Raw genomic sequence first — 25,609 nt, 5'->3', positions numbered from 1 at the left:
CAGAGAGAGTTGGGCGGCAGGAGGGAGGGGAGTAAGAGATCAACCGAAGGACTTGTATGCATGCATATAAGCATAACTAATGGACATAAGACACTGGGGGGTAAGGGAGGGTAGTGGTTTGTCAAGGGCGGGGGGGGGGGGGGGGGGGAAAGGATACTTATGTAATACCCTTTGTAATACTTTAAGAGGAAAATAAAAAAATTAAAAAATAAAAAAAAAAATAAAAAAAAAAATAAAAAAAAAAGAAAGCTGTTCCTACGATTTGACAGCACTTTCTGGTTTTAAAAGTTCTTTCACATACAACTCCTTCAGGTCCACAGCAAATGCGATGAAGGTAGAACAGGAAGTGTGTCCATGTTACAGACCAGGCAACTGAGACTCAGAAAAAGAGCGGATGATTGTCCAAAAGCAAGAAGCCAGAAAGTCGTGCAGCCTGGACTGAGAACGTGGCCCTCTGACCTCTGTTCCTACTCGGGGACTCTTTCTGCTCTCAGTAGACTGGCCCCACAGGAAAGAACTACTCCTTCCCCCCTTTCAGGTCCTCGGAACACAGAATTCCTGACCTCTCCCCCCAAACCCTCAGTAACATGCCACAGCCTCACCACCTTCCACAGGGGACGGCCAAACAGAGAAGCACCCTTGGGAAGGATGTCCGCACCGTCAGATGGGCCCAAACGGGGTGTTTCCAGATTCTTTTTCTTTGCATTGCATCCAGGAACACGTGTCCTGTGCAGCAGCCAACACGCTGTGCACTTAATAAATCACCCAGGCCTTTCTGCTCTGCCGAATCTGGCCTCGACAATTTGCACGTTAGTCGGCGTCATCATGAAGCAGTTGTGAAAAATAACCCAATCTCTTAGACCACGAGCTTTCCAGTTGACAAGCCCCTGAGGCTGAGGTGAGAGACAGACACCCAAAGATGGTCCTCGGGATGTCTGCCAGAGGCTTCAGGAATGCCGGTGAGCTCCTAACAGCACGTCCACATCCTGTACTCGAGGTCTCACTCTCCACTGGGGCTTTGGGACAATCATGCAATCATTGTGGTTATTAATATTTAACCACACACAATCATTGTGGTTATTAATATTTAAGGCTATCTGTATGCTTTCCTTCATGAAAAAAACAACAACAAAACTCACTGAAAAGAGTCCCTGATGCTGATGCAAACTCCTGAAGGATGTCCCTTTTCTTGCCCGAGCCGCCTCTGACGTGGGAGAATGTCACCTCTAGGCATGGAGAAGGGACAGTCAAAGTAAGGGGCCTTCGGGGTAAAAAGAGCACATGGAAGCTTGCACTCCTCTCTCCTATTTCTCGCCCCTCTCCTATTTCTCCTCCTCCTTACATACCTCTTTGAACAGCCTGCTTGTTCTGCCAAGGCACCAAACAAGACCTTCTAGTTTAGGGCCAATCTCTAGCTCCCTCATTAGGAGAGATAGTTCCAGAATCTTGAGAGGCTAAGACAGAGGGGGATGCCCAGGGAAGAACGAGTGGCAGCTAGTCTCTGTCTTGGAGGAGAAAGGGTTGGTTGGAGGGAAGAGATAGACCATCTGCCCTGCACACACACAATGGCAACCTTCCTGAGGGCCACGGGTGATGGGTCCTAGTGCCTCCCACGGAACGTTGGCAACTCCCCCGGCCCTGGACACTGCCCCTAAGCCAAGGCCTTGGGCATCATTATGCCCTTTACAGCCATATGAGAGCCACCCTGCCCCCCTCTTATTTTTGCCTCTACAACCCTTGTCCCTCACCACTCACTTTGGGTCTGAGGAACTGCAGTCAAAGAAAGCAAGAAGACCAGATGCATTTGAAAGAGAAAATCCAGAATCTCTCCTGGTTTTCAGGGTGAAAAGAATAACGTATATATAAGATTTTTAACTCAAAATGGCCTAAGATTAAACTTGGGAGGAAGGTTAAGAAGACCTGGGCATGCTCAGACCATGGCCACCATCAGGAGGCACATAGGAGCCAGGTGGCTGCAAACCACTGTGAACCCTGAGAAAGAAGACACCTACTAAGAAGGGCTCCTGGTGGCTAAGTGCCTATTTTTCACTTGAGTTTTCTGGAAATTCTTGCTTTGCTTCCCATGGCACCTCTGTGCACTAAGCATTTTTGTCAGATCTCATCAGGATCAAACCCAGACAGTTTCCTACCATCTCCCTTCCTGACTTTGGCGGCTGACTCAGCCAAGGGACCTCCCCGACCCCTGCCCCCGTTACCACTGCCACCTGGTTCCCACCCTGGTTTAACTCTTCTTTCTTCCTCTCTCTGCCTACAGGAAAATGGACAGCTGCCGACCCCTGGCAGCAGTGGGTGGCTCACCATGCCCGGGGGACAGAGGCAGCCGGAGACGCAGCCCGTGCTCATGCACTCCAGGTCGTAGTTCTGGCAGGTTTTGGCACACTCCAGCCCTTCAGCCCGCGGGTTGTCAGCAGGACACACCAACTTGACCATGGGGGGCCGGCAGGACAAGCTCCTTTTACCTTGGAGATGGGAAAATCAAAGAGGCCATCAGTGACTGGGTGAATAGACCTACCTTCTATACTGTCCTGTGGTCCCCTAGGTGCGGTCACTCCATTCCAGAGACATAGAGCTGCCCCTTCCTGGGATGGGGTGCTGCTCTACCTCCTGTGGGTCTAGTCTGAGCTGGGTTCCTTGTGTGGGACCAGATGGCAGCCTCGTCTACTCAACTGAGCTTCTGACCTTTGCCTACACTGAAGGTGTCTCTCTGGATCCCAGAATCCCTCTGATGGCCACACTCCACATCTCCCTTCACCCTGCTGTAGTGGGTTGCATTGAACCAGGATGCTTGGTAGAAATGTCCAGACCCAAGCTTTAAAAGACCTGGTTTTGGGTGCTAAAAAGGAACCTCTGTGGGCCCCAACAGGACATTCCTAAAATTGTTACCACTAACTTAGTCACAAAAACTTGAAAGGGGCCTTTGCTCACATGTCACCCTTTGTCCAGCCACTGGCCATCCCAGCAACTCTATTTACATTTGCAACACTCCATCCCTTGAGATCCCCACTGCCCTCCCTGCTTTCTCATTCTCCACCTGACCACCATCTGATATACCATATATTTTACTTATTTCCCACCCCATTCACTAGAATATGTGCTCCATGAGCACAGTTTCTTGTTTACTTTGTTCATTGAAATATATCATATTTCCTGACAATTAGCATGTATAATGGCTGATTGAATAAATAATGACAGCAGATGACTGATACAGACCCTTTCTTTCAAAAATCCTGATGCACTTCATAGCATGTATATCTTACTAGACATACCACTTACAATCTCCTGTGGGCACAGAAGCCAGAATCTCTAGCCTTATTTTTTTAATATGTTTTTATTGATTTTATTTTTTAAACATTTTTTATTGATTTCAGAGAGGAAGGGAGAGGGAAAGAGAGAGAGGAACATCAATGATGAGAGAGAATCATTGATTGGCTGCCTCCTGCATGCTCCCCTAGTTGGAATCGAGCCAGCAACCCGGGCATGTGGCCTTGATTGAAATCAAACCTGGGACCCTTTAGTCTGCAGGCCAATGCTCTATCCACTGAGCCAAACCAGCTAGGGCTCTAGCCTTATTTTTATATGGAAACTTTTTGTTGAGAAATTGAAACCCTAAAAGATTAAATGGCTTTTCCTAGCCACACAACATTTTAGGAATTTCCTGACTTTGAAAAGGATGATCCCTTCCAGTGACTAGATTAGAAGACTCTGAGCATTAAAGATAGACCCAAGAGGCACAATGAGAGGGAAGGGGGAATGTGACCAAGATGCTACAATGAAAGACAGCATGAAGAAGAAAGAGGCAGGCTGCAGTGACCTGCAGGTTTACTATGGGCTGAATGTTTGGGCCCCAAAAATCCATATGTTGAAATCCTAACTCCCAAATGTGATGATATTAGAAGGTGAGGCCTTTGGGAGGTGATTAGGTCATAAGGATGGAACCCTCACAAATGGGATTAGTGCCCTTATGAGACTCCACAGAACTCCTTAGCCCAGTGATGGCGAACCTATGACACGCGTGTCAGAAGTAACACGCGAACTCATTTTTTTGGTTGATTTTTCTTTGTTAAATGGCATTTAAATATATAAAATAAATATCAAAAATATACATCTTTGTTTTGCTATGGTTGCAAATATAAAAAAATTTCTATATGTGACACGGCACCAGAGTTAAGTTAGGGTTTTTCAAAATGCTGACACGCTGAGCTCAAAAGGTTCGCCATCACTGCCTTAGCACCATCCACCATGTGAGGACACAGTGAGAAGGCATCAGCTATGAGCCAGGAAGAGGACCCTCAGCCAACCATGCTGACACCCTGGTCTCAGACTTTCAGCCTCAAGAACTGTCAGCTATAAATTCCTGCTTATAAGCCACCAGGCTGTGGTGTTTTGTTATAGCAGGCGGAACAGAATAGGACAAGGTCATAAGTTTTTCTTTCAACTTGTGAGCCACCCAGTGCTTGGGACCTTGACCCAGCTCCAGACCAAGAGATGCTTCCCAGTCCATCATGTGGGGGAACCAGTCTTCTCACCCAGGGCAAGCTGGCAGACAAACACATGGCACAGAGCTGGGCCACAAGGAAAGAGGACATCTTGAAGTAAGTGAGAGGCAGAGAGAGGAGAGGTCAAGCTAGAGGTTGAAAATAGCCCATTTATCTGCCTAAAGGCATTCTCTCCCGGCTACTGGGAGGGCCTGTCGAAGCAAGGGTTACCCATAAATGTGAATCTGGTCCCACCAGTGCTGGGCCAGCACCTTCTCTCTTCCAGGCCTTGTCCTTAAAGAGCAGCAACTATTAGGACCTTCGAACTGAGAGAGACAGGTCCAAACTCTCCTCTTTCAAATCCACTTTCTAAAGAAGTGTCCTTGCCAGCAAGTCCTTAGGAAAAAGGAAGCCATTGCAGGCAGGTGTTTTCACCACAATCAAGGCGACCCACTCACCCAGAGCTGCTCACCATGAGCTGAGGTCACCATAGGCAAATTAGATTCAGTGGATTCTCACTGAATGCACCTACAGATAATTCAGTCTTTCCCGGGTCACAAAAGGAAATTCTTCCTGCCTTAACAACTTGGGTTCACACATACAAAGAAAGGTGTGTCTAGTCCTGAGAAACAGAAATAGTGGCGATCCTGACCCGTGTCTGAATGGACACGCACCTCATGCAGCAGCCCAGCCCTCTCCCCCCTCCATGCATGAGAAGTCTGGGCAGCGGGAGGAAGCACCCTTCCAGGGGCCAGTACTCACTGCGGTGAGACAGGGGACCGAGGGGACCACTGAAGACAATGTGCTGTGGCAACAGGCTTCCTGGGGCTCCGCTCGTGCTGCAGTGCATGAAGCCGTCCTCACAGTAGCTGCGGAGGAAAAACACATCCCAGCTTTGCAAGAGCTGCTACAACCACCACCTCTGTCTCCTCACCTCCCACTCACTCTGGGCTCCTTTTCCTAGAACTTACCACACTGTAGCTTAACATATATTTGGGTTTTTATTGGTTAACATGTCTCTCTCTCTCTCTCTCTCTCTCACTCCCCCCCCCCCCCCCCCCCCCCCGCCCCCGTCACTGGACTATAAGATCCAAGAACGCAGAAGCCATGACTGCTCTTGCTCACCATTTTATCCCCAGTATCCGGCATAGGCTTTGCATAAAGGACTCGATTTTTAATTTTTTATTTTATTTCTATCTTCCAATCCCAGCCCTGTCCCCTAACATGGGTATCTGTTTTCCTGGCATCTAGTCTCCTAAATGGTCCCCAATGATCCCCATATCCTGGTAGCCACACCTTGATGTAACCCCCTCCCCGACTGTACCAAGTTTGGTCTGTGTGACCAACAGTACATGGCAGCAGCGACATCCCATATGTCACTTAAGATGAGGTTATAAAAGACTGTGGCTTCCATCTCTCTTGGATTACTCACTCTGGGGGAAACACACCATGAGCAATCTTCTCCTGTTCTGAAGGAGTAGAGATTTTTTTCTCAGTTATGGTGAGTCTACCAAATATTAGTTATATTGGTTCTATTAATATTAGTTATATTGGTTCAAAACATTGGTTCTACCTACTTTTTGCCAGAACTGTATTAGGTGTTGGGGATCTGGGTCTGACATATGTTCTCTACCCTTGGGGAGGTCACAGTCTAGAAGGATAATCAAGACATTTCACTGAAACCCAAGTCTAATGGCCACAATTGCTTTAATACAAGTGTAAACAGCCTGTTGGGGGTACATTAAATTAAGAGGGGCTGCAAGTTAATCTCACTGGAATGATGAGAAAAGTTTTATACCAAATGCAACATGCAGACCTTGTTTGAACCTTGATTCAAATGAACCAATTAAAAATAGACATTTTGAGACAATCAGGAAAAAAGTGAACATGGATTGAATGTTAAATGTTATCAAGGAACTATTGTTAATGTTAGGTTTTTATAAATACTATCTATTAGAAATACATATTGAAGTATTTTCACATGAAATGAAGTAGTAGCTCTGGTTTTCTATAAACTATTCCAGCCTCAAAGGGGAGGAGGGAATAGATAAACTAAGAATGACCAAGTGTTGATAATCACTGAAGCTGGGATGAATGCATTAGGGCCCCTTACACTATTCTCTCTCTTTTATGTCTGTGTGAAATTTTCCAGAATCAGGACATTTTAACTGTTCTCCCTAATAGACTGTCAGCTCCCTTGGGGCCCACACTGTCTGTTCATCTTTAGATGCCCCATCTCTAGCCCAGCACCAGGGACTGAGCAGGTGCCAAGGAAGTGTTTGCCCAACAAAGCTTCTGCTACAAATTTTTTCTGTGACCATGACAACCATGTGGAAACTGGCTGTGACAGAGGGCCTGGACGAAGGGCCGCAAGAAGCAGGCACTATTTAGAGCTATTTTTCAAGAACGTGCACAAGCCAGTGGGGACAGCAATGCACCACTGAGGCAACACTTCTGTGATGTGTTTTCTTCTGGTTCAAATGTTTCAACCTGAGACACTGACAAGAGGCTGAAGGGGAGAGGGACAAGGAGAGCCCCCGTCTCATGTTCTAGAAAAGGGCCCAACACATGATCGTTGGCAATAAAAATCAAGGAATCCTATTGCCAGCCCGCAGTTCTAGTTTCCCGCGTAGCAAGAAAGTCAGAAGACCTGGCACAGTCCCAGCTCTGCTCTGACTTCCTGTGCAACTGCAGACAAGTCACTCCCGTTCTGAGGCCTCAGCTTACCCATCTGTGAAATGAAGGACTTGGGGGACCATTTTCCTTTCCCTGGTGCTTGCACTTACCACATGGTGTGATGGTCTGAGAAGATGTCTTCGGGCTGGAAGATCTCACCATCATAGTAACAGGGGCACTGGGACTTGGGCACGCAGTCTCCCCTCTCATCCAGGTAGAGCCCCGGGGGACAGAAGCAGCCCTCCAGGCAGAGCTCGGTGCATTCCTCATCCGGGTAAGAGAGGGAGCGGCAGGTCATGTTGCAGGGGGTCCCACACTGCAGGTACACCTGACCCTGTGGGCAGCTCAGGGCTAGGAGAGAGGGAGAGGAAGGAGGGCTCAGTGGAAACATTAAGATGACAAGGACTTGGGGTGGCCCCTTGCAGCTGTGACCCCGCCTCCCCAATTATATCTGTATGGTCACTGCTTTTCTTTCCCACTATGAGCAAAAGTGTATCTTTATGCTCACAAATGTCTATTATAATTAGGGATACACATATTTTCTCTGCGTAACCAGAAGGGCCATGCTAGTCATCACTGAATCCTCAAAACCTGGGACATAGTAGAGATCCTGCTGGGTCATGAAGCTGTGAATATTAAAAGGGACAAGGATTAATGGGCAAGGGCATTTCTCCCATGATGATAATAACATAATGGCCATAATTTTTTGAGCACCTATTGCATAGCCTGCTCTTTACACAAGTTTTATGCCTTTCACACTTCTTGCAGTGAGTTAGATCTCATATCCCCCTTTCTACGGATAAGAAAACTGTCACTTAAGCTAAGTGACTTGTCAGGGTCATGCCTCGAAGGCAGAGCAGAGGCAAGATGGGAACCCAGCTCTCTGTGAACCAGAAGCTCATGCTCCTAACCATTAGGCTCTAAAAAGGTAACACTCCCTTAGGAGCCATGCTTTTGGGGACACACCAGTCACATTGAGCAGGGACACTCAGACTGATTCCAGCGAAGTGGGCAGCACCCACGTGCCCACAGCCTCCCTCTCCCTGGCCTCCCACATAGAAATAGCACAACAGACAAAAGGCAGAAGGAAGTACAGCAAAGTAGCTAAGAGAGGGGGCTCTGTAACCCAAATTCCTGGGTTCAAGCCCCAGTTCTGCCATCAGTTAGCGAGGTGACTTTGAGTAGTTTCCTCCCTGGAATATGATGACAGTACCCACCTGGATTGTTGGGGCAGTTACGTGAGCTAACGTGTTCAGAGGAATGCCTGGCCCAAGGCAAATGTTCCCTGTTATTGCGTTATGATTACCCTGGAGACGTAGCCCCAGCTCAGGTGGGAGGGTTGTCCCAGAGGAAGGTCTGGGCCTGAGAGACCGGCCCTCCTGGATTCTGGCGGATATATAACCTACCCTCTGTGCTCCCAGCAGTCTCATGGGCACCCCGATGATGCAATTCTATACTGGGAGGTGTGGGAGCAAACCACTTCCCTGTTGCCAATCAGCTGTTGTCCAAGAAATGAGACCCTCGCTCTGGGGACACTGCTCCTGGGGCCATTAGGATCCTTCCCCTCCATTAGAATCCATTTCTACCGCGAAGCCCGCTGGCGGAGCATTTCACAGAAGCTGTAAAAGACAGCCCTGCCCTGAACCTCAGAAATGAGGGGGGCCTCTCCAGAGGTGCCCCACAGCCTCCCCTCCTGCATCTGCTCTGGGCCTGGCATTTGAGGGTAGTTGGGGAGGGAGGGGGCTCTGTAACCATATTACATATAGATTTTCCTCTGGACCAGCAGAGGGGTTGAGTCATTGGGTAAATAATTAGGGCAAGGGTGGGTGAAGATGGGGTGTGTTGGGCAATAAAGATGGAAGTCCCTTTCAGTCCATTGAACCCACCATGATAAGGGCGCATTTCGCCCATTAAAGGAGCAGCTGGACCCAAGACCTGCGTTTACGCTCTGACGGGCTGTCGGAGAGCTGGCTTGGAACCGTGTTAAATGGTTCCTTCCCCAGAAGAATGCACAGCTCCGTCTCAGTGTGCTCCCACTGTGTGCCAAGGGTTGTGCTAGGCTCAGGGATGCAGAGCTGGTAAAGCTTGGTCCCTGCCTTCAAGGAGCCCACAAAGCAGCTACTAGTATGTGATCAGTCCTTGCTCCGTGAGTGTCCCCAGTGGGTGTGACCGCTCCTTCTGGATGGAGTCAGTGATTTAGGGAGCTGTTTTTTTCTCGGGAAGGCAAAGTGAGAAACAGGATGAATCCAAGAGTCCTGCCCACCCTCCTTGGGCTCAGAAGACCAACCCAAGGCCATCTGGTTCACCTCCACATAAACCCATAGAGACAGATTTCTCTTCCGTATCTTAAAGCCTAGGAGTCAGGGAACTCTCTAATCCAATCTCAGTCCCTGTGAAAGCTGTTATCCATGGAGACTAAGAACAGCTGCTCTTGGGTGATTAAAGAATATTTCGGTAAGCCCTCAGCATTCTGGGAGAATGTCCTAAAGTAGGAAGTCCTTCAGATGCTATTGCACACTGATCAGGCATCATTTCTAATATTGCTGGACAAGCAAAGCAGATTCACAAACATCACATCATTTACCCCTCATTACTTTCCCCAATTTCTAAACAGCAAACACTCATGAGGACCTAAAGTCTGGGCAGGGAAGTGAAGGGCTCAAGATCTCATGCTGGCAAGTGACAGGCAAGTAACCAGAAGGCCTCAGCTTTTTTATGGGATTGCTTTGACTCAAAACATGGGTTGGTTCAATAAACCCCATACCTAAACTCCTCTTCAAATACAAGATATTAAGTCCTTTCACCATTCCTCATAGCTCCTATTTTCCTGCTTCTGTCAAGACCACCAAATTTTTGTCTCCAAACACATCTACCTAGCCCTAAAAATGACAATATCCACCACACCGTATCCTTCCGGAATACCTTCCTCACTTCTATGCATCCTAATACTATTCTAGCATGGAAACAACTCTTTTATGCCAAAAAAAAAAAAAAAAAGTATTTTAAAAACCTAACCTAGTATGCCACCTCCAGAAAGCCTTCCTTGGTTGCTCCTGCAGTAACCTCAGTATCATTTCACTCAGTGTGTTAAGAAACTAGTAGGGAACCAGACCCATCTGTGTCTCAAAAAGGAAGATTCAGGTTCTATGCCACTGCCATTTGCTCACCACACTGGGCACTCAGCAATTATCCCCTGAGCAACTACATTAACAACAAAAAGTGAGCACAACCCATCCACTCGGGGGACCGGAGCATGGGGCAGATCCAACTCTCCTGCCAGAACTAACAGGGCAGAGGGAGACTCTAATGGTGTCATTCCACTGCACACGACTTTATACAATGCCCGGGATTTGGGCCAGGAGCCCACCGATGGTTCGCCTGAACTTAAGAGCAAAGGATTGGCGCGTGCCTGTCCCCTTGCCTTCATCAGACCTTCCAGGGATGCAGGGACCCACTCACTCCACAGTCTGGCCATACATGCAGCCAACACTAGGCGGCAGCAGCCACAGGCAATCTCAGCTTGGCAGGGACACCAATGTTCTAGGCCTTCAGGTAAGGGGTCCAACTTGCCCTCCTGAAACAGCGGGAGTAGCCAGGCTGTCCTATGGGTGAGCCAGTCCTCCCAGACCCCCCCCCCCCCCCCCCCCGCCGTGTCCTGCTGGGAGATGGGAGGGCAGTGTGGCTGCAAATGAACTGATCCCACACGCTATGCCTGTCGGATGCCCCTGGGCCCGGCTCGGAAGGCAGGAATGTGGACAGAGCAGAGTAAAGGCCACGTGCATGGAGAGGGAGAACATCCGCGGCAGATTCTGTTGGGTTTCGGGGAGGGGGTGGCAGGCAGGGAGGGCACCCACCACAGAAGCTGGGCTCCCGCCACACGATGTGCACCCCTTTCCGGGCGCAGGCAGCGGCGTAGTTGGCCACGGCGCTGCACAGGCAGTCCCGGCCGTCGGAGCAGGAGCAGACGTCGTAGTGACAGTTCTGCAGGTAGGGCAGCGGGCCCACGGCGTGGTGGCAGGCCTCGAACTTGGGGGACGTCAGGAGAGAGCACGCCTCCTCCGCGAACTTGGCTGTGGGGGAGGGGAGAGACGGGGAGCCGAGCTTAGCGAGGGCACTGCCACGGCCTGGGTGCCCCGCGCCCCCAGGGATAACGTGGTCTCCTACTCTGCGATCCTCATCCCAGCTCCTGCCTCCGCAGCACATGCCGCCGAAACACCCCTTGGCTCTGTGATTTTTCTTCCCTGGTCAATATCCTTTCCTAATTACATTCGGCTTAAGTCCATAAGAAGCTGTATGCCCAGGGCACACCTCCTGGCAGAGGGAGAAATAGTGCCACGAGGGGCCGGGTAAGCTGGGGACCTTCGCGTCGGGCTGACATGTCCCAGCAGATGACTCTGCAAAAGGCGCCTCCAGTGCATTTATCTGACGATCATTTAATTCAGTTTGGTGGCTGCTGCCCGGACAGACTGAGAAGGTCCAGGGGCGGGAACTGTGTCCTGTTCTTTCCTTTCCCAGAATCTGGCCCACGGAGGGTGCCCAATAAAGGGGCTTTGAAGAATAAAGAATAATCCAGATGTGGATCATCAAATGCTGGTGGGGAAAAAAAACCCAGCGCTTCCCTCCCCCAGCGCCGGGCGCCCCGCCCCGTGGAGCGCGCGGGAACGTGGGGATCTCAGGGCTTCCCGGGGACCTCGCTTTCCGCGGGCTCCCGCACGTACCCAGGCGCGGGTTGAGCTTGCAGGGGTCGCTGTGCTGCTGCCGCAGGTCCGCGCAGTCCGCGTGCAGCTTCCACGCGTTCCCGAAGTCCTCCACCAGGGGCTCCACCAGGCCCGCGGGCGTGCGGAAGTCGTCGCCCTTGTTGCCATTGAAGTTCCCGCACAGGCCGCAGGTCCTCCCCGCGTAGACCGGGGACAGCTGCGGGGAGAGAGGCGGCCTTGGAGCAGCTGCCGCAGACGCAGCCTCCTTTCGCTAGAGAGGTGGCTTTAATAACAAACGCTCCCGCTCCCCGGGTGAGAGATGCGGCGAAGTTAGGACCGCAGCTAAGCCCTGGGCTGCAGGAGGAAGAGAAGAGCTGAGCGCAGGATGGTTTCCCACCAGCTCCAAGCCCGTTCTTAAACCAGCAGAGACCCGGCTGCTGCGCGGCATTTTAGAGAACATGTAGTCATTTACTGATGGCGACACCGAGTCCAAGGGAGGGAGGGGGGCTTGCCTGAGGTAGGGAGCTGGGACCAGTAGCCAGGTTGACGCCACCCTCGCCTGTCAGAGCAGATGCCTGCGCCAATGGGCCCTGTCACCCACGGGAATCAAGTGTAAAGTCAATGTCTTTATTGGGCATTCATATCGGTCACACATGTGGGCCAAAGAGGCTGAGTCGGCTATGGGTCAAGTCCTCTCAGAGCTCACATTTGGTGACAAAGAATAACACCTTCTGGCCCCGCTGGCGTGACTAAGTGGTTGAGCTTCAACCTATGAATCAGGAAGTCAGGGTTCAATTCCCGGTCAGGGCACATGCCCTCGATCCCCAGTAGAGGGGCGTGCAGGAGGCAATGATTCTCGTTATTGGTGTTTCTATTTCTCCCTCTCCCTTCCTCTCTGAAATCAATAAAAACATATTTTTTTAAAAAGAATAATACCTTCCCATCTGTACTTAACTCGGCCACTGAGTGTCACTGAAAGAAAAGGCCCTGAGCCACGAGGACTCTAGGGGTTGCGATTGGAGGAGGTGAGGTCTCTAGGGGTTGTGATTGGAGGAGGTAGGGTCTCTAGGGGTTGTGATTGGAGGAGGTAGGGTCTCTAGGGGTTGTGATTGGAGGAGGTAGGGTCTCTGGAGTACCCTCTGGAGGGTGACCGGGGGGATCCTGGGGTCCAACTCCAGGCCATTGGCATGTGGCTTCTTCTCCATGCTTCTGCACCCAAAGTGTACACTTAGGGACAAGCTGGGGAGTCGAGCCCGTCTCTCTGGGGCATTGCTGGTGCGTATTGAGAGGGCCTGGTTTAAAGATGGCACAGGGGTGGGGCCCCAAGTCCAGTCTGCTGCCCTGCATGTAATCCATGCAGCTGAGCGGGGTCCCTGTGTTCTGAAACCCTCATGCTTGGTCTGGACCCCGTGTGGTCATCTCTTGGATGATACCTTCCAGCTTCCACCTCTGATTTAACAAAATGCAAGAAGAACAATCTAGCGAAAGATTCTGGACCCATAAAAAGTGTATCCAAGTAAATATCATTAATGCGAAAGAGGGTGGAGTATGGTTCCTTGTTTGCTTTACAATGATCAAGTGTTGGCCCCCGAGGCACCCAGCGCTCCCCTGATCGTCCTATTTAAAATGTAACTCCTCTTGGCCCTGGCACTTCTTGCCCCCTCCTCTGCTTTATTCATCTCCCCAGGATTTACCACCTTCTAATACATGATCTAATTTACTTGTTGGTTTTGTTTATTGTCTGTCTTCCCCACTGGAATTTACACTAAATGAGGCAAGGATTCTTGTCTGTTTTGTTTCACTGTTGTAACCTCAGCCTTGCCAGTGGTGCCCGTGGACACGCAGTAAGTATGTGTTGAAGAAATGAATGCTTGAACAAATGACTGAATGAGTTCATGAATGAATGAGTGAGGCTGAAATGCAATGCCAGCAGTCAGGGACAGCCCTGAGCAAAGCGGCAAAATCGGTGACGACTCTTCCTCCTCACCTGCATCTCAGCACCCTCTCTTTCCTCCTCATTCCCAGGCCTCAGTGACCTCCTATCCCCGAAGTGCCCTCCTGTTCATCCCTCCAGGCCTGCCATCACTCCCATGCCCCACTCTTTAAATGATATCTTCTTCCATCCCCTTGGCCTGTCACAGGGGTCAGCTTGCCCGGGGATGAAGAGTGGGTGTATCCATGGACATCAGGCAGGGGCTGGCCACCAGCCCTACATTAGCCCAACACCAGAGACTTCCAGAATACGCTTGCTATTTGAAATTAACCTCAGATCAGTGACACTTCTGATAACTGTCAGAGGTGCTATGGCTGAGGTGGGCCCTGGGTCTCAACCAGCAGAGCCCGGCTGCCTGAACCACCTGGCCCTCAGGGATGGGGCATCTATACCTCACAGGCTGAAAGGAGAGCAGGGAGCCCCCACAGCACCTGGCCGGCCTCCTCTCTGTTAGGTGTGCTCACCCTGCTCCTCCCCGTGACCTGTCTTCAGCTAGAGTCCTCCACTGGGCAGCCCCCACAAACCCCGGAGTCAGCACGGTGATGCGCCTGCCTCCTGGTCCATCCACAAATGCCCCCTTTTGTCCTCCAGACCAAAACACCGAGGGCGTTCCCACAGGCACAGGGTCATCTGCTCCCTGTCCTAAATCTTGACCAGTGGAGTCCTTCTTCTGTTAGCTAAACGGACTGAAACCCAGCCCCAAAGACAACCCTGCATTCCATTCCCACAGAAAGAGTCTTCTCGGGAGAGAGAGAGAACAGAGAAACCAGAAGAGAACAGCCACCCGGACAAGACGTATGGGCCTGCTGACTCAGGGAGAAATCACACAGATGGAGAGCGCCCTCTGTAGGGAGGGCAGGTTCCTGAGAAAGTGACATGCTATTGAGACACCTCCCTTCAAGACAAGAGAGGTGACGTTAGAAACCCAAGTTCCAGTCCTCACTCTGTAACCAAATAGCCATGGGACTGGGCAAGTCACTTTCTTGCTCCAAAAATGATGGGTCTTTATTTCCAACTGTAAATGAGGGGCTGACAAGATCTCCTCATGCTCTCTGGGTGGTGGTCATAGGGTTTATTTTTTACAAAAGGGGGGGGGGGAGGAAGTTAATTTGGAACTCTCTTGGGGACTTTAAAACAAGAGAAAGAACATGACGTCATCAGGATGGAGGACGCCAGGAACTCATCGGGGACACCCTAGACGCCCATCACAGTATTATACCCTCAAGCCCTGTGGAACCTGGTACTCGGGGACACAGAAGGGGACTCTGCAGGGATCCTAGGAATGACATAGGGCAATGGTTCTCAGAGTGTGGTCTCGGAGGGTCTCTGATGCCCTTTCCAGGGACCCTGCAGGCCAAAATATTTTCATAGTAACACAAAGACAGTGTCTGGCTTTGTCCCTCTCATTCTCTTATAAGTGTGAAGTGGTATTTCCCAGAGGCAACATGACAAGTAATATCGCAAAGATTGAATACAGAAGTGGCTGTGAGACCAGCTGTCTTCTATTAAGCCAGCCATTAAAGAAATTTGCAGAATTGTAGAACAAGGGTATTCTTCTCAATGCTTTTTGTTTTGGGAAAAAGTTTCCTCACCCCCCAAAAATGTTATTTATATTAATGGGCAGTGGGTTTATTATTGTTATTTCTAAATGAATTCCTAAGTACATATTTTAAATGTCTCTGGTTTAACTTCTAATCTGGTAAATATCAGTAGACATGACCTTCATAAGAGTTCTTGAGGTCCTCAATCATTTTTTAAAGGACAAAGGCACCTGAAGACCAAAAAGGGAGCAGGACTGGTCTAGTGGGCGGGTTGCCACCCAGAGAGCTGCTGGGCTCTGCCGCCAGCCAGTGTGCAGCACTGGACACGCCTCCCAACCCCCAGGAGTCCTGGTTGCTTTGTTTATAAACTGGCAGTGACAATTCCAAAAAAAATATAGAGATCGCTATCTAACTGTGACCCCATCACTACGGACAGGAAGGGGAAGTGGCCCGGGACTGCACAGGCCCAGGGCCCGGGTGCGGGATCTGGTGATTCCCAGTACACCCCTCCCTGGACAGTGGGATGACTTTGTCCCCTATGGGTGCACGACACAGGCTTGGCTGTGAGTGCCAATCTGGCTCTTCCCTTGCTGCCCCAGGGACACCCCTGCTCCCAGGTTTTGTTGCAGCCAAGAGGCTGGGCAGCAAATCTGCCCTTCCCAGCCCCTTGGGAGCCCACCTCCTCGGAAGGCCCTGGGGGGTACCAGAGCCCCAGGCGTGAGAACCCCTAGGACAAACAAGGAGCGTCCAGACAGCAAACACCAGCCTCTGGTAAACAAGAGAGGTCTGTTCCTCCCTCTGGGGGCATAGGGCCTGCGGAGAAATGAATTCTTCTCCCACACACAAAGCCACTCTGCCCACAGCACAAGGGGCACTTTGTAAGGCTGGACTGCGGGGAGGCAGTGATCAGAGGGCCTACCTTCACCAGCAGTCTCCCGCGGCCATCCCAGTCCATCTGCAGGTCTTCCCCGTAGCTGAGGCGCACAGAGGCCATCACGGTGTGCTGGATGCGGAGGTCACCTAAAACCAAGCGGGGCCAGAATTTGGGCTGAGATGGGGAGAGGGCAGCATGGTGGCAGGCAGATGTATCCTGGGGAGAGATGGGGTGCCTCACGAAGAACTGTAGCAATGAAAGCAATTTGTTATGGGGACGATGGAGGTGTACCGGAATCTTAAGGGGGTCTCAGAAGGATGGGTGTAGTGCAAATAGGATTCCCCAAGAAGGTGCCTCTGTCTTCTTGCTGTAGCCTGCCATTCCCCCTATTGCCACAAGGCGGCGGCCAAGGCTTGTGCATCCGTAGCTTGCACAGGCGCCCTGAGCCAGGGATCTGTCTCCCATTGAACCCCTGAGGCCTAAGCATTCCTTGGGCCCTTCTGCTGCTGCACGACCCTTCTAGACTGAGTGACTCAGTCCTCACAGCTGAGCGATACTGTGCGCCCTGGAGGAATATGTCGTCTCATGGGCAGACACACAGCACTAAACTGACACACAGGCATGCTGTGTGCCCACTGGCCCCAGTTCACCGGCTGAGAGCAATGCCAGGACAATGGGCCAATGGCCATGAAGAAGAAGACGAGGGGAGGGGTCTGAGAGCCACTTTGAGGGTGACGTTTGAGATCATGCTGGGCAAAACGGCACAGTGCAGCCTGGCAAAGCACTGGACAGATAGGTTTCTCCCTGTCGTGGGTCACAGGGTCACCTGGCTCTGTCCCATGACATCCAAGGGTCTTACTCATCACCAGCCATTCCTCCAAACTCTCAGTGACAGGCTTTGATCCTTTTCCACCTCAACGTAGAACCAGAAACATGAAACCCAACCCTCAATTGTCCCCTTGGCTCAAGCTGAGTGGAGAACCGTCTGGGTCCTGCTTTCCCTCTATACTCTCTCCCAGTCCTGGAGCAGCCTCTTTGTCTCCAGCATCCAGCCATCTTTCTGCACTTGTCCTCCTCCTCCAGGAAGCCTTCCATTCTTACAGGGATGCATGCCAAGGATACCCAGCCTGCCCTCCAGAGATAACACTCTCCCACGTTTCTACAGAAGGGAAAGCCATGAGCACAGCTGAGGAGCAGGTGCTGTGGGAACTGGGCCAGCCCAGCCTGTAAGAGGAGGCAGGACCCACCTTGCAGGAGGGGTAGCTGGACATCCTGGCCATCTATGGCGATTCCTCCCCCATGCTTCAGCTTCACCAGGCTGTTGTGCAGGCTGGGCAGGCGGGCGGTGACTGAGCGGGTGCAGACAGCATCAGGGTCATCGGCGCACTGCCATGAGGGGCATGCAGAGTGACGTCACCACACCCCGCCAGCCCAGCCTCCCAGCCCAGGACCCCTGGACTCAGAGAAAGACTCCAACCCCACACAGCCTCTGGCCTTCTCTCACAGGACAACCCCATTCTCACAGCTCCATCGCTGTGAATGGTGCCCCTGGAGTTGTGCAGCAAGAAGGTCCTGAGCCCAACTTATCCCCCTGCCCAGCTTCCCACGGTTCCTGTGCCCTTTCCTGTCTGGGTCTGGCCGTACATGAGGCACCCCAGGCCTCTTGTTCCTTGGGCCTATTGTCCCAAAGCAAATCGGGACTCAGACCCTCAGGGGAAGCCCTACACACTCTATATGTCCTCCACTTGGCTCCATTCTCTAGAGAAAAGAAGCATGTTGTATACACAGCAGCTCAGTAATGAAGGACCACTCCCCCCACCCCATCACTCCTCCGTCTGCCTCCTGACAGGCGCCTGTTGAGCTCACCTGCACGGTCTCTATGACAATGGAGAAGGAGTGGTCCTGGCAGTCCCGGGCCAGCAGGTACTGGCAGACCCCACTGAAGGTGAAGTACCTGTCGTCAAAGCTCTTGAAGTGGGACTGTCCTGTGATGATACACTCTCCTGCAGGGGCACAGAGGAGGGGGGTTAGGAGGGGGAGGGGGGTCAGGAGGAGGGGAGATCAGGAGGGGGAGGGGGGTCAGGAGGAAGGGGGCTTGCTCCCCATTACACTGATGTACTTTCCCCTGGCCAGTCCCACCCAGCCCATCTCCAGGAGCAGGGGCTGGGCTCTGTCTCATTCAGGGGTCCCCAAAGGCCACAGGGAGATTCCAGCTGCCCATCTGTCAAAGGCAAGCTCTGCAGCCCTCTGCCTGCCACCTGCGCCCACGTTTGCACTGAAAGGCACAGTAGGCCCAGGCAGGGGCCAGACAGCACACTTTGTACCCAGGTGTGGCCTTCCTTTGGCATGTGTTGGAGGCAGGGGTCCGGGTGCGAAGCCCTGGTTATGGTGAGTGCCCCTCTGCCTGGTCCTCAGGGCAGCTGACCCCTTCCAGCATGGCATGGGCCAGGAGGGCACACTCAGCCCAGAAGAAATGGGGAGAAAGTAGGGAGGCCCCAGACCATTTTCATCAGCATCAGCTTCTGTGATGATCAGAAAGATGTATTTGGTCTTTGTCCCTGGTTCCTGACACATAGCTTCTAAAATCCTGGAATATACCAGGTATAAGAGCATCTTTTATTCTAATGAGCCACTTTGGGGGGCCTCAGGGTGGGGCTGGTCACAGAAAGATCAGGCATGATTAGAGGGCTGGGACTTTCAGCATCACCCCCAACCTCAGGGACGGGAGGTTTACTTAATAGTGATTTAGTTGGCCATCCTACCTAATAAAATCTCCACAAAACCCCAAAACAACAGAGTTTGGAGAGCTGCCAGGCTGGTGAACATATCCAGGCAGGAAGGTGGCACACCCCACTCCACGGGGACAGAAAGTCCTGTGCTCGACCCTTCCAGACCTCACACTATGTGTCCTTTAAAATGCCCTTCATAGCAAACGTGTAATAGTAAGTCCGGTGTCGGCCTGAGTTCTGGGAGCCGTAGTAGCAAATACAGAACTCGGGAGGATATTGTGGGAACTCCCAACTTGGAGCCAAGTCAGACAGAAGTAGCTACCCTGAGGACCCAATGCTGGTGCTTGGCATCTGAAGTGGGGGGCAGTCTTGTGGCCCTTAACCCACATGGTCTGTTACTGTCAGAATTGAATTGAATTGTAGGACACCCCGTTGGTGTCCAGAAAGTCAGAGAACTGGTTGGTGGGGGCGGAGGGGAATCACACACAAATGGTGTCAGACGTGCTGGGAGTAGAAATAAACAGATCATGCTTCCCCACCGCATTGTCCCCCAAGAAGGGCAGGAGCGAGGGTCCCTGCTCATGGAAATCAGAGCAGAACAGGACATAGGAAGGGCCAGGTCATCCCCAAGGATTGTGAACGTGCTGGAACTCCACGTCCACTGATGTCACGGGAAAGCCACCATCTTCTGCAAACACCGTGACCTAGGTCTTTATGTCAAATGCCTCGACCTTGTTGTAATAAAATGGGTGGGAATTTTCCCGCCAACCTTCCTCTGTTTTCTCAAGAGCACTCTTATCTGAGAAGTAATTGGACTTCCATTCTCTTCTACTGACCATGGCCAGGAAAAGAGGGGTCAACAAGAAAATGCACAAACATTCAAAAGCACAAAGTTCAGGGCTAGCATCTAATCCTCCGATCTGATTTCCTGCTCTGACCCCCACTGCTTTGTGTTCCAAAGTTTCTCAGGAATCAGAAATCTAAATATTTTATTTAACTTATCTCCTTAGTACACTTGAGGGATGGAGCTGCAAGCACAGGAAACCCAGGGACCTGGACGGGTGAGCTGCTGGGGAGCAGTCGGCCCTGGGAGCTGGAACAGCAGCCAGAACAATGGGGTCCATCCTCGGTCCATCCTCGGCCCGGGGTGAGCAGGACACCCCAGATGTTCCCATTCAGGCAGCCCCCAGGAAACAGCTGGCCCATCGCCAGCCAGAGAAGGTGGGCAATAGAAGTTTGGTGAATGAATGAAATGCAGATGATTCTTAACATAACACAGAAAGTAGAACAGCCAGAAGTTAAAGCAGATCTGCCACATGAATGAAGATGCTCCCTCACTAAAAAAGAAAAAAACATCTCCCATCAGAGGAGACACGGTACCTCTTCTGAGCAAACCCTTTGTTTGTTGTGTGGGAGCCTCCACAGGGCTGCTCTGATCAGCTCGTTTTTGTCCGTCCTTACCCAGGCAGCTACAGAAGGAGCAGCCCACAGACCTCTAGCAAAGCAATTCAGACTTCCCCCCAATGGAAAAATTCACCAAAGCCTGCCTCTAAGTCACCATCACATAAACTCAACCAAAGGTACAAGGTGCATTTCTAAGAATTCTGTGGGTATCGCCTCATTTACTGCTCCCCTGAGCTGGCTGGTCACTAAACAGATGCAGAAACTAACACAGAGAAAAACTTGCCCAAAGCCCTGAAGGAGTCAAACGGGGATTCGCACATGGGCATCTGTCTGGCTCCAGAGCACAGAGCACTTGACACCACCCAGTACTGCTCCCCCTCCCCGAGGCTGGCTCCTGAAGCCTTTCAGGAGCCTGACTTCATGAGGTCAGAGTCGATGTCATCCCGATCCTGGGCCCATGTGGGCAGCTGGGTCAGGATGTAGAGACGGAGTGGAGGGAAGCCTTGACTATGAACGATGATGTGCTGGCCTGACCTGATGGAGGTGTGAGTCCGGAAACCCTAACAGGGCCTGAGGCCAGGCCACAGGAGGTTTCCAGGGTACCTAGAAATGCATGCTCCCACTGGACAGGCGTGGGCCCTGGCTTACTCATCGTTTTCTCTGTTAGTTGGAAGGGAAGTTTACCTTCCTTCCCGGAGGCTTTCAAAACAGGCGGCTTGAACAGGCAACCCAAGGTTGAATGATGGGGCTATGTCAGAATGCATGAGAAATTATCCCAAACCAAATACATAACAAGTGTACCAAGGCCCCACACCTCCCCCTCAAGACCAGGCAGGTCCACAGGCTGCCCACACCACCAGGCCAAGGTAGTTTCTGGCTCTGTCTCACCCTCCTGCCCCATCTGCCCCAGCCACACCCCACTTCACACCACCCCTCCCCATTCCGGGCCCCTGTGGGCACCAACCTGAACCTGCTTGATGAAGTGGCTATGGCTGTGGCTGTGAAGATGAAAATAGCTAACATTTACTGAGTGCTGGCTGTGTGTCGCGTCACAACAGTTTCCATGGGATGAAGCTGCTGTTATCATCCCTGTTTTACAGGTGAGGAAACTGAGGCTGCAAAGGATTAAGCAGTTTGCCAAAAGTCAGCTAGCTAACGAGTGGTGAACTGGAATTCCAGCCAGGCCGCCTGCATCCCCAGCCCATGTCCCCAGCCCCAATATTATGCTACCTCTCGTGCCAGAAGGATTTGGGCCACAAATGGAAAGCCCTCCTCTTCCACCTGCCCAGTTCCAGAGGAGTACCTTCCACACTCTTCTGTTGGGAGTCTGAAATCACGTAACCAGAGCTTTATTTGTTTAAGGAACAGTCAGTCCCTCTTCACAGGCATGCTCCTTCCTCATTTACCCTAAGCAAAACATTTATGGTTCAATGAGAACTAAATTAGCAGAGCTGCTCTGGGCAGCATGTTTTGCAGAGGAAGGAAAGAGAGGCTCAGGGCTACAAAAAGGGAGTCTGCAGGCAATGGGGAAGTCAGTTTCGACTGGGGCTGCCCTAATTCCTAACCAGATTAGAGGTGTGAGTGCGCAATGAAGAACAAGAGTACACTGCAGCCCGGATGGTGTGGCTCAGTGGTTGAGCATCAACCTATGAACTAGGAGGTCATGTTAGATTCCTGCTTAGGGCACATGCCCAGGTTGAGAGCTGGATCCCCAGTGTGGGGCATGCAGAAGGCAGCTGATCAATGATTCTCTCTCATCATTGAAGTTTCTATCTCTCTCTCCCTCTTCCTTCCTCCCTGAAATCAATAAAAATATTTTAAAAAAAATAAAAAAGCACATCGCAGAAGCTCCTGCCCCTCCCCATATGGACTGCTGCTCGGCTAGGCAATTTTTTTCTCCCTCCCATTCCCCATACACAACACTGTGCTAAACAGCTTCTAAGATGCCTCCTATGGTCCCCATGTACTGTATTTACATCTTTCTGTGGCCCCCTCACCTGTGTGTAGACATGTTGACTTGTTTCTACTAAATATAATACAGAAGTGAAGAAGGTCACCTTGGAGATCAGGGTTTTACAAGACCATGGCTTCTGTCTTGGCTGCTCCCCCTCACTCTCTCGACATCACTCATCCTAGAGGAAGCCAGCTGTCACGTCATGAGGCAGCCCCATGGAGGGGTCCACGTGATGGGGGACCAAAGCCTGTCAACTATGCAGGAGTGAGCTTCAGAGTGACCCCCTCACCCTGATGGAGACTTCAGATAAGACCACAGCCCAGTCAATAACTTGACTGCAATTTCATGAGTGACTTAGGCCTCACCCAGACTCCTAACATGCAGAAGCCCTGAGATAAAAGATGTGCGGTGTTTGCTAAGTTTGGGGATCATTTGTTACACAGCAGTAGACAACTAGTACACTCTCATCTTAGTCCAGAGAACCAAAACCCATCTTTTCATTTCTAAGACAACCTCAGCTCCTCCAGGGACTGCAAAGAAGCCCAGTCTGTTCTTTGCTTGGCTAGGCAACAACCAACTAAACTCTAGAACTAAAAAATAGAGGATCAGAGCCAGGGCTTTAAATAGGCAAGCAATAGCCGAAACCAGTTTGGCTCAGTGGATAGAGCGTCGGCCTGCAGACTGAAGGGTCCCGGGTTCGATTCCAGTCAAGGGCATGTATGGTCAAGGGCATGTACGGTCAAGGGCGTGTACGTTGGTTGCGGGCACATCCCCAGTAGGAGGTGTGCAGGAGGCAGCTGGTCAATGTTTCTCTCTCATCGATGTTTCTAACTCTCTATCCCTCTCCCTTCCTCTCTGTAAAAAATCAATAAAATATATTTAAAAAATAAAAAATAATAAAAAATAAAAAATAATAAATAGGCAAGCAATAGCTTAGTAGTGGTGTTGGCAAAATATCAAACCACTCAGGAGACCATAGAATTGGTGCTGGTTATCCTCCCATCAAGGCTTCAAGAAAATATCTTGCAAAGGTATTTTCTAATTTTTGAATTAAAGACCAAGGGATTATATTGTCTACCCCAGACCAAGCATTCTATTATTTACACAGTGGGTGTGCAAATAATTATTGGATGGATGGATGGGTGGACGACCCTCCCTACAGAGAGTGATTATTTTTTTTTAAATATATTTTATTGATTTTTTACAGAGAGGAAGGGAGAGAGATAGAGAGTTAGAAACATCGATGAGAGAGAAACATCAATCAGCTGCCTCTTGCACAGCTCCTACTGGGGATATGCCCGCAACCTAGGTACATGCCCTTGACCGGAATCAAACCTGGGACCTTTCAGTCCGCAGGCCGACGCTCTATCCACTGAGCCAAACCGGTTTCGGCCAGAAAGTGATTATTTAAGAATTCCTAATCTGGTAGTCAATCTGACAAAACTTAATAAAATGAATTCCTAATTCCATCCACTGTGGCTCACAGATCTTATACTGGAACTGCTTATTATTTAGAAACTAGAGGCCCAGTGCATGAAACTCATGCACTGAGGTGGGGGGGGGGGGGGGGGTGTCCCTCAGCCCAGCCTGCACCTTCTCCAATCTAGGACCCCTCAGGGGATATCCAACTGCCAGTTTAGGCCCGATCCCAGGGATCGGGCCCAAACGGGCAGTCAGACATCCCTCTCACAATCCAGGACTGCTGGCTCCCAACTGCTCACCTGTTTGCCTGCCTGATTGCCCCTAACCATTTCTGCCTGCCAGCCTGACCACCCCCTAATCACTCTCCTGCCAGCCTGATCAATGCCTAACTGCTCTCCTGCCAGCCCGATTGCCCCCAACTGCCCTCCCCTGCTGGCGTGGTCACCCCCAACTGCCCTCCCCTGCTTGCCTGGTCACTCCTAACTGCCCTCCCCTGCAGTCCTGGTCGCCCCCAGCTGACCTCCCCTGCAGGCCTGATCACCCACAACTGCCCTCCCCTTCCAGCCATCTTGTGGCAGCCATCTTGTGACCACTTGTGGGTGGCCATCTTGTGTGAGGGTGTGATGTTCAATTTGCATATTACCTCTTTATTATATAGGATTACAAGTTTTTTCACAGGACAATTGCAACAAGCTCATATGTCTTTCAAAGTACTCCTCAGGTCTTTCATGGGGTTTAATTATGTTAAATTGGAGCATTAATATCACTTGCAAGAGCCATCTTTTGTCCTCTATGCTTCCTTCAAGAATTGCACAGAAGACAAACCAGTCAGTTGGCGATCCCTGGGCCAGATTAGTTGACCTACCTCTAGTACCAACTTTCCTTCTGGTTCCAGAACTCACCAGTGTAGAGGGCACTGGGTAAGATCCTAAGTGACCCTAAAGTTACAGACCCCACATATGATCCCAGGTATACAGTTCAACCCCCTGTTAGCCCACCAAAGCCAATAGGGCCTCTTGGGTCCACAGGGAAGGAAGCCTGTTATCTGGCTGTTTGCCTTGTAATTTTTTATTGCACTCTACACACATGGGGACCCAAAAGTAGTATCCACCATGCAAGTTGAGGTCTTTAACTGAGTGCAGGGTCTCTCCAGAGGTCATGAGGGATGGGAAAGATCCTCCTGCAAAGGGATGAATCAAAAACTAGGAGAAAGCCCTAGCTGGTGTTTCTCAGTGGTTAGAGTCAGTCTGTGCACCAGAGGGTCTCAGGTTGTATTTCTGGTCAAGGGTACATACCTGCATTGCAGGTTCCATCTCTGGTCCTAGTTGGGGTTCATGCAGGAGGCAACCAATAGATGTGTCTCATATCGATGCTTCTCTCTCTCTCTCTCTCTCTCTCTCTCTCTCTCTCCCTCTCTCCCCCCCCCCCCTTTCCTCTCTCCCTCCCTTCCACTCTCTCTAAAAAGCAATGGGGGTGGGGAATATCCTCGGGTGAGTAGGAGGGAAAGTAAAGGGACAGGAAAAAGTAAAAGTCAGGCAGTTGTGACTTTGAGTCCTGTCTCTGTTGTTTAGCAGTTGTGGGATCTTGGGCAAGTTAGTTAACCTCTCTGGGTCTGTTTCCTCTTTTGTAAAATGAGAATACCTTGTACCTGCCTCATAGGTTGTTGTGTTAAGGAAATACATGTAAAGTGCTTAGCATACTGCCTAACACATAGCAAACATCACATGAGTGACCACAAAGGGGGAAACCATCAGGAGAAGAGCCATGGTCCTTGGAGGGTGAGACAGAAAGGAGCTTCGAATGGGCAAAGTTTGCAGTAAATA

At 50.9% G+C, this 25,609-nt stretch overlaps 1 protein-coding gene across 2 annotated transcripts in view; it reads right to left on the bottom strand.

The window, feature by feature from the left end:
- Positions 1 to 25,609, bottom strand: part of VWF (von Willebrand factor) — a 131,431-nt gene that overhangs the window by 64,434 nt on the left and 41,388 nt on the right. For both annotated transcript variants that reach the window (XM_070410831.1, XM_070410832.1), the window contains exons 11-18: positions 18,144 to 18,280; positions 17,525 to 17,663; positions 16,323 to 16,423; positions 11,891 to 12,086; positions 11,027 to 11,242; positions 7,283 to 7,523; positions 5,259 to 5,365; positions 2,320 to 2,480 (exon numbers count right to left, since the gene is read on the bottom strand). In XM_070410831.1, coding sequence (XP_070266932.1) covers positions 2,320 to 2,480; positions 5,259 to 5,365; positions 7,283 to 7,523; positions 11,027 to 11,242; positions 11,891 to 12,086; positions 16,323 to 16,423; positions 17,525 to 17,663; positions 18,144 to 18,280 — 1,298 coding nt within the window. The remainder of the gene's footprint in view (positions 1 to 2,319; positions 2,481 to 5,258; positions 5,366 to 7,282; positions 7,524 to 11,026; positions 11,243 to 11,890; positions 12,087 to 16,322; positions 16,424 to 17,524; positions 17,664 to 18,143; positions 18,281 to 25,609) is intronic.

This window comes from Myotis yumanensis, unplaced genomic scaffold (genome assembly GCF_028538775.1).
Source record: "Myotis yumanensis isolate MYYU_CA2020_CCGP unplaced genomic scaffold, mMyoYum1.0.hap1 SCAF_3, whole genome shotgun sequence".
Taxonomy (NCBI): domain Eukaryota; kingdom Metazoa; phylum Chordata; class Mammalia; order Chiroptera; family Vespertilionidae; genus Myotis; species Myotis yumanensis.
The sequence above is the reverse complement of the archived record's forward strand: the minus strand, read 5'-3'. Positions and strand labels throughout refer to the sequence as shown.